Source organism: Furipterus horrens, unplaced genomic scaffold (genome assembly GCF_987537825.1).
Source record: "Furipterus horrens unplaced genomic scaffold, mFurHor1.1.pri manual_scaffold_6, whole genome shotgun sequence".
Classification (NCBI taxonomy): Eukaryota; Metazoa; Chordata; class Mammalia; order Chiroptera; family Furipteridae; genus Furipterus; species Furipterus horrens.
The window spans coordinates 166,248,532-166,270,150 of NW_028327176.1; the positions used below are offsets into that span (position 1 = coordinate 166,248,532).

Consider the following 21,619-nt stretch of genomic DNA (forward strand, 5'->3'; position numbering starts at 1 on the left):
TGCTCCTCCCTACCCCACCCAACCCCCAACCCCCTCCCACATTCAATCTCCACCCTGTTGTCCATGTTCGTGGGTCATTCATACTAGTTCCTTGACTAGACCCTTCTCTTTCTTTCCTCCATTTTCCCCTTTGCTCCTCCCCCAGGTCACTGTCAGTCTGTTCCTTGTTTACATGCCTCTGGTTCTATTTTGCTCATTTGTTTGTGTTGTTCATTAGTTTCCTGTATTAGGTGAGATCATACGGTATTTGTCTTTCGCTGCTTAGCTATTTCACTAAGTATAATAGTCTCCAGTTCCATCCATGTTGTCACAAAAAGTATAATAGGGGTTCCATCTTTCTTTCCACTGCATAGTATTCCACTCTGTAAATGTACCACAGTTTTTTTATCCACTCATCTACTGATGGGTGCTTAGGCTGTTTCCAGGATTTGGCTAATGTAAATAGTGCTGCTATGAATATAGGGGTGCATAGGTTCTTTTGAATTGGTGTTCAGGATTCTTTGGATATAATCCTAGCAATGGAATCGCTAGATCAAAAGGCAGTTTTATTTTCAGATTTTGAGGAAATTCCATACTGCTTTCCATAGTGGCTGCACCAGTCTGCATTCTTACCCATTAAAATACCAATGACATATTTCACAGACCTAGAACAAATACTTCAAAAATTTATGTGGAACCAAAATAAACCCCAAATAACCTCAGCCTTTTTGAGAAAGAGGAAGAACATAGTAGGAATCACAATACCTGATATCAAACTATATTACTAGGCCACTGTAATCAAAATAGTCTGGTACTGGCATAAGAACAGACATATAGATCAGTGGAACAGAATAGAGAGCCCAGAAATAAATCCATGTCTTTATGGTGAATTAATATTTGACAAAGGGGGCAGGAGCATAAAATGGAGTGAAAATAGCCTCTTCAACAAATGGTATTGGAAGAACCATCCAGGGATGTGCAAAAAAATAAAGCTAGACCACCAACTTACACCACACACCAGAATAAACTCAAGATGGATCAAAGACTTAAAGATAAGCTGTGACACCATAAAAATCATAGAGGAAAACATAAGCAGTAAAATCTCAGATATCCCACATAGCAATATTTTTGCTGATACATCTCCTAGGGTAAGGGAAATAAAGGAAAGGATAAACAAATGGGACTATATCAAACTAAAGAATTTCTGCTCAGTGAAAGAAAATATCAGCAAGGTGAAAAGGGAACCAACCATATGGGAAAAAATATTTACCAATGATACCTAAGACAAGGGATTGATCTCCAGAATATATAAAGAACTTATACAACTCGACACCAAGAAGAAAGGCAATTCAATTAAAAAATGGGCAAAGGACCTGAACAAACACTTCTCCAAGGAGGACATACAGAGGGCCCATAGGCATATGAAAAAGGGCTCAACATCACTAGCCATCAGAGAGATGCAAATAAAAACCACAGTGAGATACCATTTTACACCAGTCAGAATGACCATCATCAACAAATCAACAAACAACAAGTGTTGGCAAGGATGTGGAGAAAAGGGAACCCTTGTGGTCATGTTTTCTGAGTCCTGTTTCCTCACAGGCAAATGGGAATGCCACTGAGATGACATTAGTCCATTATCTGGCACATAGGTTTTGTCTCTCCTGGTTCCCTAGTTTAAGTCCCAATAGGAGTTATTCTTTGCTCTTCAGAAAGCATCAGGACTTAATTCAGAAATACCCAGGGTCTAGCTCTAGTACATGGTAGCCAAGTAACCTGTCATCTTCAGTTTCTTCAACTATAAATTGGAGCAAAAAAGATCAGTCCTGTCAACTGCAAGAGTTTTGGAAGACACAAATAAGCAGCTACTTGTGGAAGGTATTTGTAACTACAGGGCTGTGCATAAAAGCATCCACAGCATCCGTGTGATGTGCTGTGGGCAAAGGTTGGGGGACAGATTCAGCCCTGATTAAGTGCCTGGGGCTATGTGAGTCAGAGGTGTTTTGTCACTTCACACAGGCTGTGGGTCTAGACTCCACCATCATTGCTTTACAACAGCACAGAAATAACAAATGGCTTATATTTTTCTTAGCCCTGAAATATGCACTAGTGCAAATACATTTTTTTAGCTCATTTCCTATAGTTCTGAAAGTCTTCTAAACCTGCTGACCTGAGCAATCAACACTGGAACATTTTTAAATTGCCAATTTCTTCTCCCCAACCTCTCTCTCTCTCCTTATTAACCGTCTGAAAGGAACAGAAAAAGACAAATCAAATGCAATCGTCAACATGAGTATTCAATCAGCCAGTTGCCACATGCCTGGCACTGTGTGTTCTCTACTCAGGTGCCTCAGCAGAAAACACTGGTGTCTTTGAGGAAATCATCCCCCTTCTCATAGTTTTCCAGCTGGAGGGGGTGGGAAGCACATGGATACAGCTTTCCTCCAGTCACTATGAAATAGAAACAGCCCTGAAATTGTCGGCCTCCTGATCAAATACATGAGGCAGTCCACAGCAACACCAGCATATCTGAGCCCAACATTTTATACCCAAATTGTAATCATTAATAAATAGACAAAACCCAGAATATACACCATCTTACACAGCAATTGGTCTAAACTAATCCAAAAGTAAATATCAGGAAAAACAAAAAAGGGCAGACAGATTGTCCTTGACAAAAAAAAATTAAAGAGACCTTATAGCCACATACAATGCATGAACTTTGATTAGATTTTATAGCAAGGCATATGCTGACATGTTTAGAAATATCTGCAACTTTTTTTTTTTCAAATGCTCAGCCAAAACAAATGAACACAAATACAAGAGAGGGAAAATAAATGTGGCACTATGTCAATACCTATTGAATCTAGATCAATGATTCTCAATCACCAGTGATTTTGTCCTTGCCCAGGATACATTTGGAAATGTTCAGAGACACAGCTGGTTGTTACATGTGGTTGGGGGGTACTACTCATACCTAGTGAGTGTCAGGGATCCTGCTAAATATCCTACAATACCTAAGACAGGCCCACCGCAAAGAATCATTCTGTTTTCAAGAAAGCACAGCAAAAAAAATTTTTCTCAGACATCTGCAATGATAAGGCACAAAAAGACATCTATCTTATTTGGATATGACTACCAATGTATATATGGCATAGCATATAGAACTATAAGAACTGATAGAATATTTTTTATGTACACAGGGCTGGAGTTCCCTATTATTGTTCCTTAAGTCATATACAGTTGTCCCTCCCTATCTGTGGGGATTGGTTCCAGGACCATCCCCACAGCAAAATCCACGCATGCTCCAGTCCCTTATATAAAATGGCACGGTATTTGCATAGAACCTATATTTGCGCATGGGCGACAGCAGGGGTATGCCTACACCTCACTTCATTTGTGTGGATTCAGCAGAGTGCTCAATGGGGGGGCTAGTCCAAATTTTGCCTTTTGGAACTTTGTGGGATTTTTTTCTTTTTACCAATATTTTTAAGCCACAGTTGGTTAAATCTACAGACGTGAAACTTGCAGATAGGGAGGACAGACTGTCATTCCAGTGTCATTAAACATTCAGTTTTTACGAGTAAAGTTTAGTATGTTGGGAAATGAAGATCCCAGGCTTTTAAACCAAGAGACAAGCAGGTCCCAACAGCAAAGTCTGTACTTAAACCTCTAGAGCGGTAAGCGTTTCTCAGCTCTGGCTGCACATTAGGGTCACGTGGAGAACTTTTACAAATGCTGGGGTCCCTTGTTCAGATCAGTTCAATTAATTCCTGGGGATCCTAATGTGCAGCCAGGGTTGGAAATTGCTGCCCCGGAACATCTTTAAGATCTGTTTCTGAGGATGGCAGGTAGGAGAGGGACGGGTGAGGCTGCAGGTCCAGACCTCACTGCCAGCCATCTTCTCTGCGTGGTCTAATCAGAGGGCAAGAAGTGCTTTACTGACAACAGCACTGATGTAGATGCAGTCACGTCCCCCCTGTCTTTCAATGTGTTGCATCTTTTAAAGATCCTGCCTAGAGACTATTCGTTACACACAACCTTCCAAACAGCTTTAACACAGAAATGAAAGATGATGCCAGAGGATGACAAAGAAACCAACAGGGGGAGGTAGGGGAGGGGGAGATGAATAGGTGGAGCACAGAGGATTTTTAGGGCGGTGAAAATATTCTGTATAATACTACAATTAATGATGGATACATGTCATTAGGCATTTGTCCAAACCCATAAAATGTACATCACCAAGAGTGAGCACTAAGGTGGTTTGGCCTTTGGGTGATAATGGTACAGACTCATCAACTGTAACAAACGTACCACTCTGATGGGGATGTTCATAATGGGGGAGGATGTACCTGTGCTGGGGCAGGGGTTACATGGGAAGAATTGTCTGTACCATCCCCTCAATTTTGCTGTGAACTTAAAACTGCTCTAAAAATATAGTCTATTTTTAAAAAAGATAAAGGAACACAAAGAAAGATAGGGAAAGTATCAAAAAGAGGGGAGAGAGACTGAGTAAAGAGGGGGTGAAACATAAAGTTACTGGGCAATGCAAGACTATTATTTTAAAATGGGATCAGATGAACAAAATGGCCACTTACAAAGCCACAGCCATCCTCATCCAGGAAAGGGTGGGCCTGCAGCAGGGCGTTGACCACGTCATTATACTGCTGGGTGGTGGGATACCTGTTCAGTGCAACAGGAAGACATTTTTCATTTCAAGCAGCGCAATTCCTTCCTTTACAATGAGTCTAAATTACACTCACTTTTCTTCAAATATTTCCATGTAACAATGTAGACATTCAAATATTGGGCAACGTTGGACTCATTACCAATACGTCATCTAAAATCTGAATCTAAAACCTGGTTCCAAGTGATTTCTATTTTACTCTGTAAACAGACCGCCTCCCAAAGCAACAAGTCTGCCATGTTATTACTCACAGTGAGCCTTTCAAATACTTGGTCATGTCAGCCTGGAGAAACTCAATGATCCTTATCCTCATGCTGTGATCAGGACACTTCTGCTCTGCTAACATGCATTTGACATCATAGGGAAACTCTGGTAAAATATAAGACTTAGTCCATTGTAAAGCTTTATTCCTTGCTAGAAGATGTTTTCCATTCCTTCTGTTAAATAAAAACACACAGAGAATAAAATTCAATTTCAAATATATGCAAATTATTCATTTTCTACATCCTGGGAACTTCTGATATAAACGTTTTCCTGAGACCTAAATATAGGGAAGTTATCAATCCATCTTCCATCCATTTATCTATCCACAAATGTTTGCCGGCTCATTAAGTATCTCTGTTTTCTTTCCCTTTGGACACATAAATACTTGTAGTTCTGGAAACAAATGTCATAATAATATAGACTTTAGAATAAAGCCTGAAGTTGGGGGAAATATTGATCCATATAACATGAAGAAATTTTATGTAATCCATAGTTCAAAATTGAACAAGATATCAAAGAAAAGAGTAAGTTGAATTCAGCAAAGCAAGTGAGGCATGCCATAAGTCTTAGCACTTGATTAAGAAAATTCTTCTTATTAATTTATTCTGCTGCTGGTTATAGTGAAATACAAGATCCATTTAGTTTAGTTGGTCATGGCTATTTTAAAGGTAAATTTCTAAATTATAAATAAGTACCAGATACTCTGATTTTATTCAGATGAAGTTTCTACCAAACGCTGCAGAAAACTGTAGCTACAGAAGGCAGATCAATGGTTGCCTAGGGCTGGAAGTGGCAGAGAAGATGGATGGCAAAAGGGCATGAGGGAATTTTGGGGGGTGATGAGAAAGTTCTGAAATGAATTGTGACCCTGGGTGCAAAACCAAATACATTTTCTAGAAGTAACTGAGATGTGTACTTTAAATGGGTGAATTTTACATTATGTAAATTATACCTCAGTAAGGCTGTTACTATAAAATTAAGTATCAGAACCACTTTCAAACTTTGAAGTTAGTGACTGATCACTAAGTGTGTAAAAAGAAGAATCTATAGTTAAATTTCCAAGTAATAGTTACCCAGAGGCACTAAGTAGCTTTCAATCCACTTCACTAGTAAGATTGATTAGAATGAAAGTAAAGGAAGAAAGGCAAAGCAGAAGACAAAAAACAGGAAGATTTTCTAAATCAGACTAAGTAGATTAATTATCTGGCACAACCATGGAATCCTTAGTAGTCCTAACAAAATTCAGATGCATTTTGAAAAACCAAGTTCCTTTAGTATTTTAGGTCATGTATTATAAGAATGCATAGATATAATGAAACATGGGGAATAAAGGAAAGAGAAGACACTCTCTTCTCTTTTTATGATAAGCTCTCTCATTTTTTCTCTCCGTGGCAGTCACTATATCAGTGGTGAAAATATGTCTTAGCTAAAATAAGCACATCAATAATTTAACTTGATTCAGTACAGCAACAGGTAATTCCTAGATGAAATCTATGCTTCAGCCCAAACTGTTTTCTAGTATGTTACTCTCATTTCTTTCATTCATTCAACCAACATTTATATAGACTATATAGCACTTACTCTTCTTCCGCAATCCCCATTTCTGCTCCCATTCTCTTAGCTTGTTTCTTTTTCCCATGACCTCTCCCTTATATACCCAGACCAAGGTGTAAAGTAATGACAAGTTTGCCATATATTGTGCATTGCCAGGGCTTTTAAAAGGTGATGTAACTGTGCTGGTGTTAAGCTTGGTTTTAGTACATATGCTACATAAGGGCAGGGACTCATTGTTGTATCTCCAGTGTATATAACTGTGCCTCGTGGAGTTGGCAAATCACTTGATGAAAGAATGAACATGATGAGCAGGTAGTAGTAGTAGTTATCTGAGCAGGGCAATGTTTTGAACATTTCTGTGGTTCCTTATTGCATTCACAACTCTGGGGATTCAATGTTCTCCAAATATGTTCCTCATATCACTCCCATCCTGCTTTTCCTTTACTCTTTGCACCTTAAACTCTTTCTAGTCACTTTGCTGAGACTGCCTGTCTTCGAATGTCAGTAATGATTTCCTAAGTTACAAATCCAGAACCTTTTGACAATGGCTTTTCTCAAGAACTTGCTAACTGCATTTAACAGTATTGACCATTTCCTCACAGCCCTCTTTCCTTCTTATCTTTCTTGACACTCTTTTGCTTTCCTGACTCTTCCAATATCTCCAACAGCTTGTTTGTATTATTTGCTCATTTATTTCTCCTTCAACTTTTCTGAGAGTTTACCCAAGGCTTGGTCCTCAGAATTAATCCCTGCTTTTCCCTCAGAGAACTCATTCATTGCCCTGGCCTGAGCTCTGAGCTCTATGTTGAAGGATTATAACTCTATCATCAACACCTTCTCCAAGCTCCATCCCATATCTCCAACAACTTGTACGTGTTCATCTCATACACATCTAAAATAACTCACAGTCTTTTCTTTTTAAATGAGTTTTCCATTTGCTATAAACTAAATTGTGCTCCCCCATCCCCATACACACCAAATTCATATGTTGAAGATTTAACCTCGAATGTGGCTGTATTAAAAGATAGGGATTTTATGGAAATAATTAAAGAGAAATGAAGCCCTGCTATGACCGGATTAGTGTCCTTAAAAGAAGAGATGTCAGAGAGCTCACTCTCTTTCTCTGCCATGTGAGGACACAGCACAAGGTGACCATCTGTGAAGAAGAAGAGAGGTTTCACAAGAAACCAAGTTGGCTGGCACCTTGAACTTGGACTTCCCAGCTTCCAGAACCGTGAAAAATACATTTCTGTTGTTCCAGCCACCCAGTCTGTGGTGTTTTATCATGGCCTGAGATGATTAAGATACTATCCTAAATTCCGTGTTTGTTATTTTTTTTTTTTTACTGTACCTCTTTTTTTTTTTAACAACTCAGGCTTAACACCATGATATCCTTTTTATCTTAATTTCTCACACCTAGGTGTCATGAAAATTTCTCTACCTCTTATCTCTTGTATTTGCCTACTTCTCCCCATGGTTCATATTACTACACTAATCCAGGCATTCACAACTCAAATGTAGAGTACTTCTATAGTCTACCAGCAGAGTTTTGTTTCTAAAATAAACTAATAAGCTCACACTGGATCAACCAAGCCATAAGTAATAACCATAAGCAGTGAAAAAAATATTTTTTTAGAAACTGAAAACACTGAAGAGTAGAAAAAATTAGACAGATTCTAAACTGGAATCTACAATTGAAAGAAAAGAGACATGAATGAGTATCCCCCTTTTTAACTTTTAGCCCAAAGCCATTCTTCAGGCAGTGCTGCTAAAACTCTAGCAGAACATCTGCAGGCTTTGTAGACTACAGAATTAGTAGACAGAGTTTGGGGCAACCACATGTCTTGAAAGGGAGTAGAGAATCCCAGAGAGAATTAATGAGGAGGAACAACAAATTTTGTGTATAAACTGTCAAATCTATGGCTGATCCTGAATCACACATGTGCATAACCAACTAAGGATAAAATACTAAGTGGAGATTTGAGTTGCTACCCAAGAAGAAGAGTTTTCAATTTGAGTCCAACGGGTTTTATTGCTTGCTAACACTAACTAACAATCAACAGTCTTTGAATATATAGGAAATAATCAAGAGTTTCCACATTCTAAAATCTGCAATGTCCACTATAAAATCCAACAGAATGTAAAATAAATATTTTAAAAACCCAGAAAAGTGTGACCCATTCTTAAGAGTAAAAGCAATTAGCAGAGTGTGATGCTGAGACAATTCAGATGTTGGAAAGGAATTTAAAGCAGCTATTGTAACAATTCAATGACTTAAAGGAAACTATGTTAAACTGACTGAAATAATAGAAAGTTACCAGAGAATTTATTTAAAATAAATAGAAAATTTAAAAGAGAAAATTACAAAATTTGAAATTCAAAAAATATGCTAGATAGGATTAACAATAGAATGGATATTACGTAGAAAAGAGTCAATGAACCTGAAGGCAGAGCAATAGAAATAATACAATATGAAAAATAAGGAGAAAGATTGAAAAAAAGTAGGCAACAGGTCATTCATTTTTAATACCAAGTTCTCATACTTTATTCCCCTACATACCCATAAAACCTTCTCCTCTTTGATCTTCCACCCAATTTTACATCAACACTGATTTCAGTTAGTAGAGGGGCCAGGCAGAACTGGCCAATGGCTTCCCAGGATATTTCTTGAACCAAGACATAGCCCAGGGTCCCACTATACTAGCCCAGTCTTGCCTGATATAGTAACCATGCCCAAGAAAAAGACACAACCCAGATTTTAGGACAATTTCTCTTAGTCTAAGAGAATAACAGCCAATTCAGAGCTGACTACTCGAGGTCTGGACTGGTTGAGAAAGCTGTCAACAATGTTATTCAAAAATAAACTCTCTCTGTAGCTTGCCAGCTCCCAATTTCTATAGAGAAGTTCTTTATGGGACTGGGCAGCTCTGTTACAATAATAAAATAGAGGCCCAGGAGCAGTATCCATAAAAGGGAAAAAAACCCAGCTGTCTCCAGAGAAGAAAAACAAGATGTGAAGGACCATACAGAACTGGAAAAGAAGCATAACTCATGGACAGCTGGTTAATGTTGGCCTCCTACATTTGCCCTGATCACCTTAAATCTTGTCCTGACTAGACAGTTCTTGGACAACTGTTGTCTTTTGAAGCATTTTTTTCTAAAAGATGACTCATTGGTCATTTTTCTATCTTTGCCCCTATGACTGGAGTCTATAAAAGAGCTGAACTACCTCTGGGCTTATATCATATGAGATCTGATACCGGTACCTCATCTATGAGCCATTTGCAGCCCACACATCCGAGAATCCAGTATTTCTAGAGACTATCTAGAAATTCACTGTCTGTTAATCAATTTCAAATACCTTTCCAGGAACTGAAAGATTGCTGGGATTAGGTAGAACCCAATGTGGAAATGTAACTTCAAATCTGAAAGTCTCATAGTTTAAAGACCAAGTATATGGGAGAGCTGAAACTTCATATTCAATACCTGACCATACTAGATGTTTTGCCTTTTGTAATTCATCATGCAAAACTCACCCTTTTTCCAACTGTTAGAGGCATAACAATCTTCCTGTTATTTAACAACGAACCATACATTGAGGGACATAGATGATTCAGTCTATTATACACTTCCAGAGATTCTTAGTAGTCTAAGATCTTGCTACTCAAAAAGTAGTCCATTGTTAGGATTTGTTAGAAATTCTGATTCTCAGCCTCACCCTTGACCTATTAAATACTTTAACACAATGCTGAGGTGACAAAATTTTAAGTCCATTAGAGTTTGAGAAGCACTGGTCTAGGGCACTGATACTTTTTGCTAGAGCCCCCAGGTGAAGCTAACGTATAGTCAGTGCCGCCCTGCTCACTGGAACAGCACAGAACCTCCTCGCCCCTCTAACAGTATTTCTCACCATTTCCCACAACTCCATTTCCTCTGCCTTTGTCTCTCACGTTCTAAAAATACTTCCCCCAACCAGAACCTCCTGTGCTGTTTCAGGTGTTTGGATATTTGCACTTGCTGTTCGCTTTGCTGTGAATGTCCTTATTCTCTTCTGCCCCATTTTCCTTTAATAAATTTCTCATCATCTTTCAAAATCTGTAATTTTTGTGAAGCTTTCCCAAAAGGCCTTCTCCACACTCGCTTTCCTGAAAGCCTTATTTCTCCCTCTTTTATGCTATTTCTGTACCCTGTGCATTTCTATTTCTTCATGCTTTCTTAATATTGCCATTATTAGCTTACATATCTGTCTTGTCTACTTGACTCTGAGTCCCCCTAGGCAAGGACTAAATTGTATCCCCTGCCCACCACTGTCTAAATAAAATCCAGCTCATGGTGTATATTCAGTAGCTTTTAGACTGAACAAAATGGGAAAAGTAGATTAGAAACGAAGCTCACTTTGAATCTTCTAAGATTTCATATTGGATGTAATGGAAATGGACAGGAGTCATAGAGTAAGTTATCATTAATGCTGACCCAATTTCCCTGATTATGCAACTCCTCCTTGGCTGGAGCCAAAGATACCCTCCACTGAATGAAATATCAATTCTATCTTAGTAAGTCAATATTCCTCACTTCAATTGGGTCTTCTCTACTCAAACCACATCTAGTCAAAGTTGAAGGGAATATATTTAATTCAATTAAGATGAGACCACAGAAAATACTTCATGCTTATATTCCTCCATGTTAATCACCTACTCTTTGCCATGCATAGCAAAGGTGAATCAGACTAGTTCCTCACAACCCCTTCCCCCAACCCCCAGAGCTCTGGATTTCTAGAGGACACAAACATGTAGGAAGTAAGAGGAGTAATTACACAACTAACTGGAATATGTACTAATGGAAATGTAAGTAGGCTGGTGCATGTCATCAAATCATCTATGCTGGATAAGATGCACACACAACTGAGCTGCATGTGGGACAGGGCCTACAAACGAGACATCTCATGTGTACCCACTGACATTTGCCTCACTGAGTGAGCATAGACAGACGGGTAAAATCACCCTCCAGCACTTTGTAGCAGTAGACAGACCCCCCAAAATGTCATTAAAATAAAAGTTAAATATGCATAAAACCATGACTAATTTATAATTATGCCCAAAGGCAGAAGCAAAACATCTACACACATCTATTAAAGTTCAAGTGAAGTGTTTTTAAAGTAACATTTAGGAAATCTCTGCCTATTTATTTGATTTTATGCTTTATTTGTACTAAAAGACAAGTGAAAAGTTTTAAATAGTGCAGATGAAAAATAATGACTAGCAATGCAAAAAAGAAATCTCTTCTCAATGGATCATCAATATGTGTTGAGTATGCGACATTCTAATCTGTCCATCAAGAAAGGGTATTTAAGCAACTCAGTAGAGAGCATTGTATCACAGCACCCTGGTGTTTCCCTGGGACATGAAATTCATCCACTGGGACACACACACCTATACTAGAGACTTTTCAAGAGCCAAAGTCAGATGAACATTTTGCCTCTAGAACCTCTGTTTCTTCTTGTCTATAAATAATCTGGATGGACAGCATATATTCATTTTAGGGAACATAGGGAATGACATCACAAGAATAATGACTGCCTTTTTGTTATCTCATTTGGACTCAAGGACTACATATGCTAGTGGGCATTCCCATCCCAAGCTGTGCAGAGACCACGTGGCAGGCATCGGAGGAGTCAGAATTCCAGTCCAGGTGTGTGGGACCCCAAAGCCACCTCTTGATCCACTGTCCCTTCGTGTCCCTGGAGAGCATTTGACTATGGAAAAGCCCTGTAGCCGAACACTGTCAGCTTTATAGCCTGTTATGTGTGAGTGGCTTATAAACTCCTGGAATTTAGCTCTGTTTTAAAAAGTTAGCATATTTAATATGAATTGCATCAAAAGGTCTAAAAAGAAATTGATAGTATTCAACTGTTTATTCTGCCCCATGAAGTTATATTGTTTTTCATTGGCTAAAATGTCCTCAGTTTCATTTAAAAACTCCTGTTCAGCCTCTGCGTGCCAGGGATGGTGCCAAATCTGTGTTTATAATGACAAAAAAAGGCATGGCCTTTGTCCTTGAGGTGCTTTCAGTCTAATGAGGGATGACAGACTTCAAAGTCATCAATTTCAGTATCTAGTTTTACAAGTAAAGCAAAGATACTACATGCAGAAGACCAGGTCTTCGCCTGGCCTGGAATGTCAATAGAGGGGCTTTGGAAAGAGGGATGTTGAGCAGAACCTTGAAGGACGAGCAAGTAGGTAAAGGAAGGCGGAGGCAGGGCAAGGCAGCCACTTGCCAGCCAGTCAGAGGCGGGCAGAGCAGCCCTGAGGATGAGAGTAAATCTATCCTCATAGAGAGAAGCAAGCAAAAGAGGCAGACAAGGGAAACAGAACAGGGACTGCAACAGCTATCACCTGGCTACACCTGAGGAGGGACATCTGGCCCCTCGCCTTCCAGCACCAGTTCCTGGTGCTATGGAGCCCTTTTCTTACAATAAACTCCCCTCTCTTAAGTTAGAGTGGATTTGTGGTTCTTACACCCAAATATATTTGAAGTCCGGGGACATGAGTTCATTTTTAGACATGTTTAATTCTGAAGTGCTTATGGACAGAGATGGCCTGCAGATGGTCCAATGGATTAGGGGAGACTTTACAATTAGAAAGCTATGGCAGCATGGGCTCTGGTTTCCAAACCCTCCAATTTCTCTCCATTTCTGCACCAGTCCTATCTTCTTCTCCCTCTCACTAGGTACTGTGAACAAGGAGAAACAATCATGAAGCCCAAGGCTACTCATTTGACTGTGTAAAAACACAGGAATAATAATCCTGCCCTGCCAGTATCATAGGACCATACTGAGGATGAAATGCATCAGAGGGCTTAGAAAAGAGACCGACGTGAATGGAAGGCTGCACCCTCATCTCCCCACTGACAGCAACAGGGAGAAGAAAGAAGCCCTAAGGAAAGAGGAAATAGCACCTGGAGCAGTGCTGTGCGCACAATGGTACACTGAGGGCCTTCCACGTGCTCCCACTGAGCTTCGCTGGACAGGCATTATCTATTTTTAATGCTCACAAGACAACCCTGAGGGAAGTATCATTATTATTTCCATTTTGCCGATGAAAATTCACAGTGATTCTAGAGCTGGACAACTGTGACTAATTATTGTTGTTCCTGTCTTTGCTCGTCGGCAGCCGTCCGTCTCGAGAGACGATGGTGTAGCTTCTTCAGAGTCTATCTGCACCGCCGAGAATGGCTGTGCAGTCCGACTCGGGAGTGACATGGTATCTGTCTCCTCCCGTGTTGAATCGACATCTTGCGATGACGCTGAAGCTACAGAGCCTGGGCAGGGTAATATGGAGGGTCTGCTGTTGCCCATGCAGCAGACCCCCCCTCTCTTCGCAGCTGAAGGGTCCAAGGGAAAGATGGAGTCAATACAGCTTGGGTTCAGGTGCGCCGCAGGAGTTGCCGGTGTTGACTACAACGTCAAACCGCCTTAGGGACTCCGGCTCCGGATTTTCTGTCGGGGTTTACTCCCTTAGCCTTTCCCCTGAAGAGGTATGCCGCAAGGCAGCGGAGGTTTTTTGGAGTCAGAGTTTTCCTTCTCTGATGTACCCTGACTGGAAGATCGAACCAGCGACACTTAGCTCGCAGGCCGACGCTCAATCCACTGAGCTAAACCAGCCAGGGCATCTGTCTTTGCTCACACCTGAGCTTATAGAAGGGACTGGCTCACTTAGGGGAGGAAGGGGTGGTTGAGAACTCATGGTTTACCCTGAATCGACAAGCACCTATGAGCAGAAAGGAGAGGGATGAAGCCCCTAGAAAAATGCATTTACATTTTTTGAACCATCATTCAGACCAGAGAGGTAATGGAAATTATTCTCACCTTCCTGTTCCCCACCCCAAACAGGATTCAACGGCACGGAAGAAGAAGAGGCCGAACACTGGGATCTTGAGGCGCTGGTGCTGGGGGTGCAAGGTTGAAGGTGGCAGAGAAGAAAGAAAACAGAGAGAACAGCCCAGAGCCGAAGCCCCCATCAAAGGTGCAGCTTTTCGCTGCACTCTGGGGCGCTGGGGCCTGAGGCTGATGCCCTGGGTTCCCTGAGCTAACACCTGCCTCTGCCTGAGGGTGGCTAACTTCATGCAGGTGAGAATAGCGCATTTAGGACAACTAGACAGAAGCCCCTTGACCTCCCTAAGTCTCAGTTTTACTCCTTTATGAAAGAGAGAATAATGTCCTCTTTACAAGACTGCTGTGTGAACTAAATGAGATGATAATGCCAAGGGTTTGTGAAAACTACAAACTCCCACACCCTGGCTTGTCTAGTGCCCAATAATTCTCCTATACAGGCTGGCACCTCTCCTTTATGGTAGTACATTTAAGGAAAAGCATTTGCTCATCGGTGGCTGAAAACAGTATGTACTATGAGTGATGCATGAACCACATGGGCCTGATAGCTGGGAAATGCCATGTAGGCTGCCTACCGTGTCTTACCCATAATCACTCTCAGGACTGTCTGAACACCACATTCCTGGGTCTGGTTTTGTAGGCCTGCAGTTCTTTTTTGTTCCAATGTAGCCCATGTACTGAAATATTACACCATTTAAATCCAGTGTAGGAATACAGTAGTCCCCCACATCTGCAGAGGATCCATTCCAAGACTCCCAGTGGATGTCTGGAACCATGGATAGTGCCGAAGAAGGCCATATATAGACTTGGTTGTATATATATATATATATACTAAAGTTAAATTTATAAATTAGGCACAGTAAAAGATGATCAACAATAACTAATAATAAGATAGGACAATTATAACAGTAAAATAAGGGTTACTTTAACACAAGCACTGCAATACTGTGACAGTCGATATAAAAACTGGGAGAACCACTGAGTAACTAAGGGACAGCTAAACAGCTGGACACTGGACAAAAGGATGACTTACGTCCCGAGCAGGATGGAGTGGGATAGAGCAAGATGTCATCACACTCCCTAGAACAGTGTGCAATTTTAAACTTATGAATTGTTTATTTCTGGAATGTTTAGTTTAATATTGTTCAAGGTTAACTGAAACCATGGGAGGCAAAACTGTGGATAAGGGAGGATTACTATATAAAGAAATGTTTCCCAAAACAGTGCCTATGTCAGAGACAGTTAAGTTAAAACAACAATTACACAATTCAAAACAAAAACAAAGACTCTTCCAGAGGCTATTCTATAGGACACAATTCACTGAATAAACTCTATCTTTGTGGTTACTGCCAATCACCCTGGACAGTTCATGACAGAGAAATTCTTCTTTTTCCTTAATAATGGGTACTTGAAAGGTCCATAATATAATCTCAAAACTTCACTTTTCCAACACAAAGATCAGAAAATTTGACTTTTACCTTTTACCAAATATCTTCATCATTTGATTAAAAAAAAAATTATCTTCCAGGAAAATAAAATGTTTCTACTTAGAAATACATTTAAACACATGAAATCTCATTTTAAAAAAATTCAGATATTATCATTTGGCTTTAAATGTTTAGAAGTTGGCAACCCCACCTCTGTTTCAGTACTCTTTGGTCAATTAGTTCGTTATCAAGGTTTTCAGCTGCATGGAAAGTTGGCGTCTGCTCCACATGGTTGGCTGGACTGAAGAACTGCTCGTCTCTGTCACCAAGAAAGACAAGGTGGGTCAGGGGCTAGTCAACAGGAGCACCAACCGCTGATGTCAGTCCACAGTTAACGTATGATCTGTGTCTACTTTCAAGATCCACTTTAGAGTCATGACTAAGAACTGAAAAAAGGACCCTCTGGGGTCATCTCACTCAGGAGTTCACAAATACCAGGGCATGGACTGATGCCAGTTCCCAATGCTATTTTCACCAATTGGTCATACTTATAAGTGGTGGTAAGATAATCCTTTCTTTTATGAAATGATGGTGTTAATGGAATGTAGCTTTATTGGTTAATATTCTTATCTGGCAAAAAAAATAAAAGCAGGGGGAGAGATTAAACTATATGTCAGATCCCTTCTCCACTCCCTGCCATTCAAGGGGACCTTTTATTATCTGTGAGATCTCATGATGTTAGAACCACACCCCACTAACTCCCTTGTTTTCTGAGAGATACAACTGAAGCCCAGAAGGAAAAGCAACTTGCTCACCACCACAAGCTACTCAATAGCTTGATTTCAGTTTTTCAACTTCCTATCTCAATAAGAATACCAACCAAAAAGCAAGTGCAAATACATTGCTAGCATTTGCCTAAGTCTGAATCGGATGCTAAAGTCCAGATATGGCCTACAAATCCTTTTCAAAATAACATACCAGACAACCATTAGCAATTAAATAAAATATGCACTCAAGTTGAAACCCATCTGCAATCTCTGATATAGGATACCATTATAAGCTCTTTAGAGGGAGTCTTAAGCATCATTTATTCTATTTGCTTCATTTTATAGTTGAAACCTAAAAAGTGAAGCAATTCTCCAAGGTTAGACAGGTAGCAAATACCAGAACAGGGGGTTGAAATCAAGTATTTTGATAACTAGCTTCAGGATTCTTTCTACTACACCAAGTTTCCTATCTTTATCAAGCACTCTTTGAAAGAATTTAATTAAATTGCACATTCTCATCCTTCTATTATGATTCCCATGCAACAATATATTTGTCGTGACAACATATTTGATGATGAGCAAATAAACCAATAAGCATTCTAACTAAATATAACTAATAAGCCATCTGCAATTGTGATTTTGCACCAGAATAATTTAACCTGAATACAAAACAGCACAATCCTTAAAGCAAGTCACCTACTTACTGAGTAGAGTGAAAAGCCATCAGTCATAAATCTTTAGACAACCCGTGTTCCAACTCTTGGCTACCTTTGAAAATGGATTTCTTAACTAGGTCAGCAATGTGTAATATTTAACACAAGACTATTCTGGTCTAGGATAAGGCGAAGAGATTTTTCTCAAAGATTATGATACTCCTCATATCTGTAAATTAACATGAAATTAGATACTGTATTACTTTTCACAGCCTACAGAAGAAGCAGCAGTACTGTTAATATTTAACATAATCAATCCAAGTCAGGCATAGACCAGGAATGAAGCCCAGATTTCCTGGCAGTCCAGTTGGTTCTTGTTTACTAGAGAATATTACAAATTGATTTGCAGGGGAAACAAGGCTGTCTGTTTTCTTCCAAGTTGTGCTAAGGCCATAACAAAATTCCAGTCAACTGAAGAGAACATCCAGCTCAAAGTCCAAGCCATCCAAGAATGCCAACTTGAGACAGGAGATAGTCAGGAGTGAGGAAACTCTGGAGGCGCCCCAGGGTTAGGACAAGGGACATTGATACAAAACAAAGAACCCTCTCTAAGACTGGTTCCTCAGGAATGAGAAAACTCCAGAAGTGCCTCAGGACTAGAACAAGGAACATTGATACAGGACAGAGAGCCTGTTCTAAGACCAGTTCTTCAGGAATGAGAAGACTCTGGAGGCACCCCAGGGCTAGGACAAGAGACACTGATATAGGATAGAGACCCTGTTCTAAGACTGGTTGTCCCCACTCTCTGGAAAAGTGCTGAATCATGGTGAATCATGACTGCACTTGTGCAGAGGATGCTACATGACCCCCCTACTTCATTATAATAGCATTATAATAAATTAGCATTGAGGGCCCCCTCTTCCTTGGTGGGAAATCAAGGAAAATCATTGGAGACAGCATGCACAGTAGCTTAAAAGTAATTCAACTACTTGTACATGCACAATAAAAGCCCGACAGAGCTACCCAGGAAATACCCGCCCTATACGAATAGAATCCCTCTGGCCACTGAGGGTCAGTCTCTGCTTAGAGTTGACCCATGCCCATGTTATCATTTAATAAATCTGCCTTCTCTCTTTCTGCTACAAACTGTGTGTTCACTTCAATTCATTCATTGTTTACAATCACTATGAACCTGATTACTTGTGCTTACCTGAGACAGGGAAATTACTTTGAGCTCTATTTGAGTTTCTCACCCTCCCATTGTTGGAAAGGAGTAGAAACATATAATGGGAACTTCATCAAAAGTCACTTATGAAGAGTGTACTTTCCTGTAGATATGTCAAAACAAGGTTTAGGAGACATCCTTCAAATAAATCAGGTGATAGAATCTCCAGACCAACTGCGGATCATCCCTTCATGCCTACCCATCCCCTCCATTTCCCCAAATATCCAAATATTCTAGAAATCAAGGTCTCTGTAACTTTATATTGCTTATCAGAGAGCAAGACAGAAATATATATTAGTACAGATATAATCTGAAAAAATTAAACACACAGAATGGATTTCAGCAAACACCATAATCTTATTTTTAAAGTTAATGAATAATTGGTCTGCAGCAATTATTCAACATTAGAAATCTTGTAAAAAGTCTCAAAATATGGAAAAACCAAACCAGAGTGCCTGAAAGGATTCTGGGCACACATTTGCAAAATGAATATTTTAATTTTGAAATTTCTGGTATCATTCTTTCTCGTTACAGAAGTCAGTGATAAAAAACAAACTAATGAAGACATCCCTAAACCTCAAAGACATCACAAATGTTTCTACCTGATTTTTGTGGGATGTTATCATAGCATTCAGCACTCCAAGACTACTCTTGAGAAATTAGAAGTCCTTATGGCAAAAGTCTTCAGCAAATTACACCGTGAAGGCCTCTAGCAAATTGTATTGTAAAGGCCTCTAGAGAAGAATATAAACTAGCTACCATAAAAAATCCTTGGCAAATAAACACATACATAAGTAAGCAAATAGTTTAGGGGAAAGCAAAGAAGCAGCCAAAATGCCTTTCCCAAACCCTGATTTTAAGATCGAAGGGGCAGAAGTCCATTCCTACTCATGCTGTATGTACATTTCAACCACTTGTTACAATTTTCTATATTGGAACTCCTGGCATATAGAACTACACTAACAACTGGGAGTTAGTGTTTTAAAAGTGGTCTATTTAAAAAAACGTATTTTGACTCATAAAAATTTGCAAAAAGGTGTTCTTGCGCAGATGTTAGAAATTCTACACACACAAGCTCACTAAAAATGGTCACAATTTTCAAAGATGTTAAAACCCAAATGCCTTGCCTATAAAATAAGGAATTCATGAAAGGACTCACTCAGGGGCTGCTGCTGCTTGCATGACCAGGGCTGTTTCTCCAGAGCTTCCAGAGGACTTCAGTCCTTGACTCTTCTGCTTATATTTTTTAATTAAATCCATCAGAACAGCCTGATGCCCAATTTTTTTTACCAGTTGCTGAACCATCCGGTCATTAAGTGCTAGAAGAGCGGCCCCACTTATTTCTTCCTCTGAGAAAAAGAAAAAAGAAAGTTTCTATATGCGTGCCTGGAAAAGCACTATAAAACACAACAGTCCAAGGAAGAATAAACTCTATCTGGTGTTAAAAGGAACACCTAAATTTGTCCTCTAATGTTATAAAATGATATATATTTTAATACAGATAGACCACTGATGTTACAGAATTCCAAATGGGTATCTGCTGCTAAAAAGTACAAGAGCCTGGAGTCACAATAAAATCTTATTCCTTCCACATTATCACTTCCTCCTCTTTCTGATTCTTTCTTACAAGCATCATTTTTATCAGGAAAAAAATCTTCTCAGGAAATTATTTCTAATAGCACCTGCCAGGCAATATTCAATACTTGTAAGTCCAGCACTGCACAAAATACGTGCTACATTGCTTACGGACAAAAGTAGTCTCAAATAATATTAAATATGTATTTTATGTAACTCTTAAGACTTCATTTTATTTGAGTTCTTTTTGAAATATTATATTCTCCTGTGACTACAAGGTCAATGCAGACTGTCACAGTCAGTCAAGAAATGCAAGTTCCTCGCTGCAGCAACTCCACATCCACACTCACATGCATTAGGCAACAAAAGCAATTATCAATAACAAAGGATACTCAATATCTAGCCTGCTCAATTAACATTTTTTTAAAGTGTAAACAACTCACCTTGAAACCTATGAACTAGCTCTCCTAAGTTTTTCTCCACCAACCACCTGCAGACCTGGTCAACTGACCAAGTTTCCATTGCTGTATCCTGTAAATAAACACACCTGCAGAATAAAAGGTCAGAGAAGGATTCTTTAATTTTTTCTTTCTAATTGTTGTTTTATTTTTTTACCAATCGGCTTGCTAATTTCAGCTGCTGCCTTTAGCAGACTCTTTTTGACTCTCAATTCTAAGCTTCTCTCAAATTACTATTTTCCGAATATATATCTAAAAGTTGCCAATAAAACAAAAAACTCTTTAAAAAGGAGACCAATTTGAACCTATTTCCTAGTCTCATTTCTCAAATTTCTTCACCTTCTCCTACTTTTTTCCACAGGCAGCCCTCAGCTTTACTAACAGACAAGCCTGAGACTACAATGGTACCCAATCCTGTACCATTAACACCCAGGGTTTTTCACAAAGAAAAGAAACGTGTGAAATTCACCACTACTAGGCTCATCAGGAAGTGGTTGACATTTCCAAAAGGGGTGGGCAGGGGAGGAAGGGAGGAAGAATCAGATAAAAGCCTGACAGAGAAGAGATACTTGATAAACCGAGACTAGTTAACCCTTTGCTGGATCCCAACTGGAAGAGTGCTGGTAGTTGCTTCTGATTGCCGTGGGTTAGCAAGAGGAGGAAGCAGGGGCCAGATTTCTCAGTCTTTCCTTTCTTCCAATAAGAGTATATTCCATGCAGTTCTAGAACTTTTTTAAACACCATATGATTGTTAAAATAACTAGGTAAAACTAATACACTGATTGAGAAAACATTTTTAAAAACTTAGTTGGGCAGACTCAAAATAGGAAAATAAACATATCAATAATCGTAAGGGAAAGAAGCGTGTACATAGTTTAAAGCAATCTTTATGCAGTTATGTTTGAATGCAACTATTCTTCCCTAACCACCTAGAAAATTTAAAACAAGTATAGCGATTTCTATAATTTTTCTTATTTTGCTAGGCAGCTCATTGCCTTTTATTTTTTTATCACTCAACCCAAATTACTTTTAATGCACTAGGTAGAAATTAAAAAACTTAAGACATTTTAATGTTTTAATATTACTTTCAATTTCATCTTTCAATCAAAATGATATAGATTTACTTCTACAGTAAGAAAATG

General features: G+C 39.3%; 1 protein-coding gene across 1 annotated transcript in view; it reads right to left on the minus strand.

The window, feature by feature from the left end:
- SAMD3 (sterile alpha motif domain containing 3) overlaps positions 1-20,541 on the minus strand; it is a 36,650-nt gene extending 16,109 nt beyond the window's left edge. Inside the window, exons 1-5 of the mRNA XM_090280649.1 lie at positions 20,463-20,541; positions 19,604-19,793; positions 16,011-16,118; positions 4,918-5,103; positions 4,578-4,662 (exon numbers count right to left, since the gene is read on the minus strand). Of these exons, the coding sequence (XP_090136775.1) occupies positions 4,578-4,662; positions 4,918-5,103; positions 16,011-16,118; positions 19,604-19,793; positions 20,463-20,541 (648 nt within the window). The remainder of the gene's footprint in view (positions 1-4,577; positions 4,663-4,917; positions 5,104-16,010; positions 16,119-19,603; positions 19,794-20,462) is intronic.
- Positions 20,542-21,619: the final 1,078 nt, after the last annotated feature.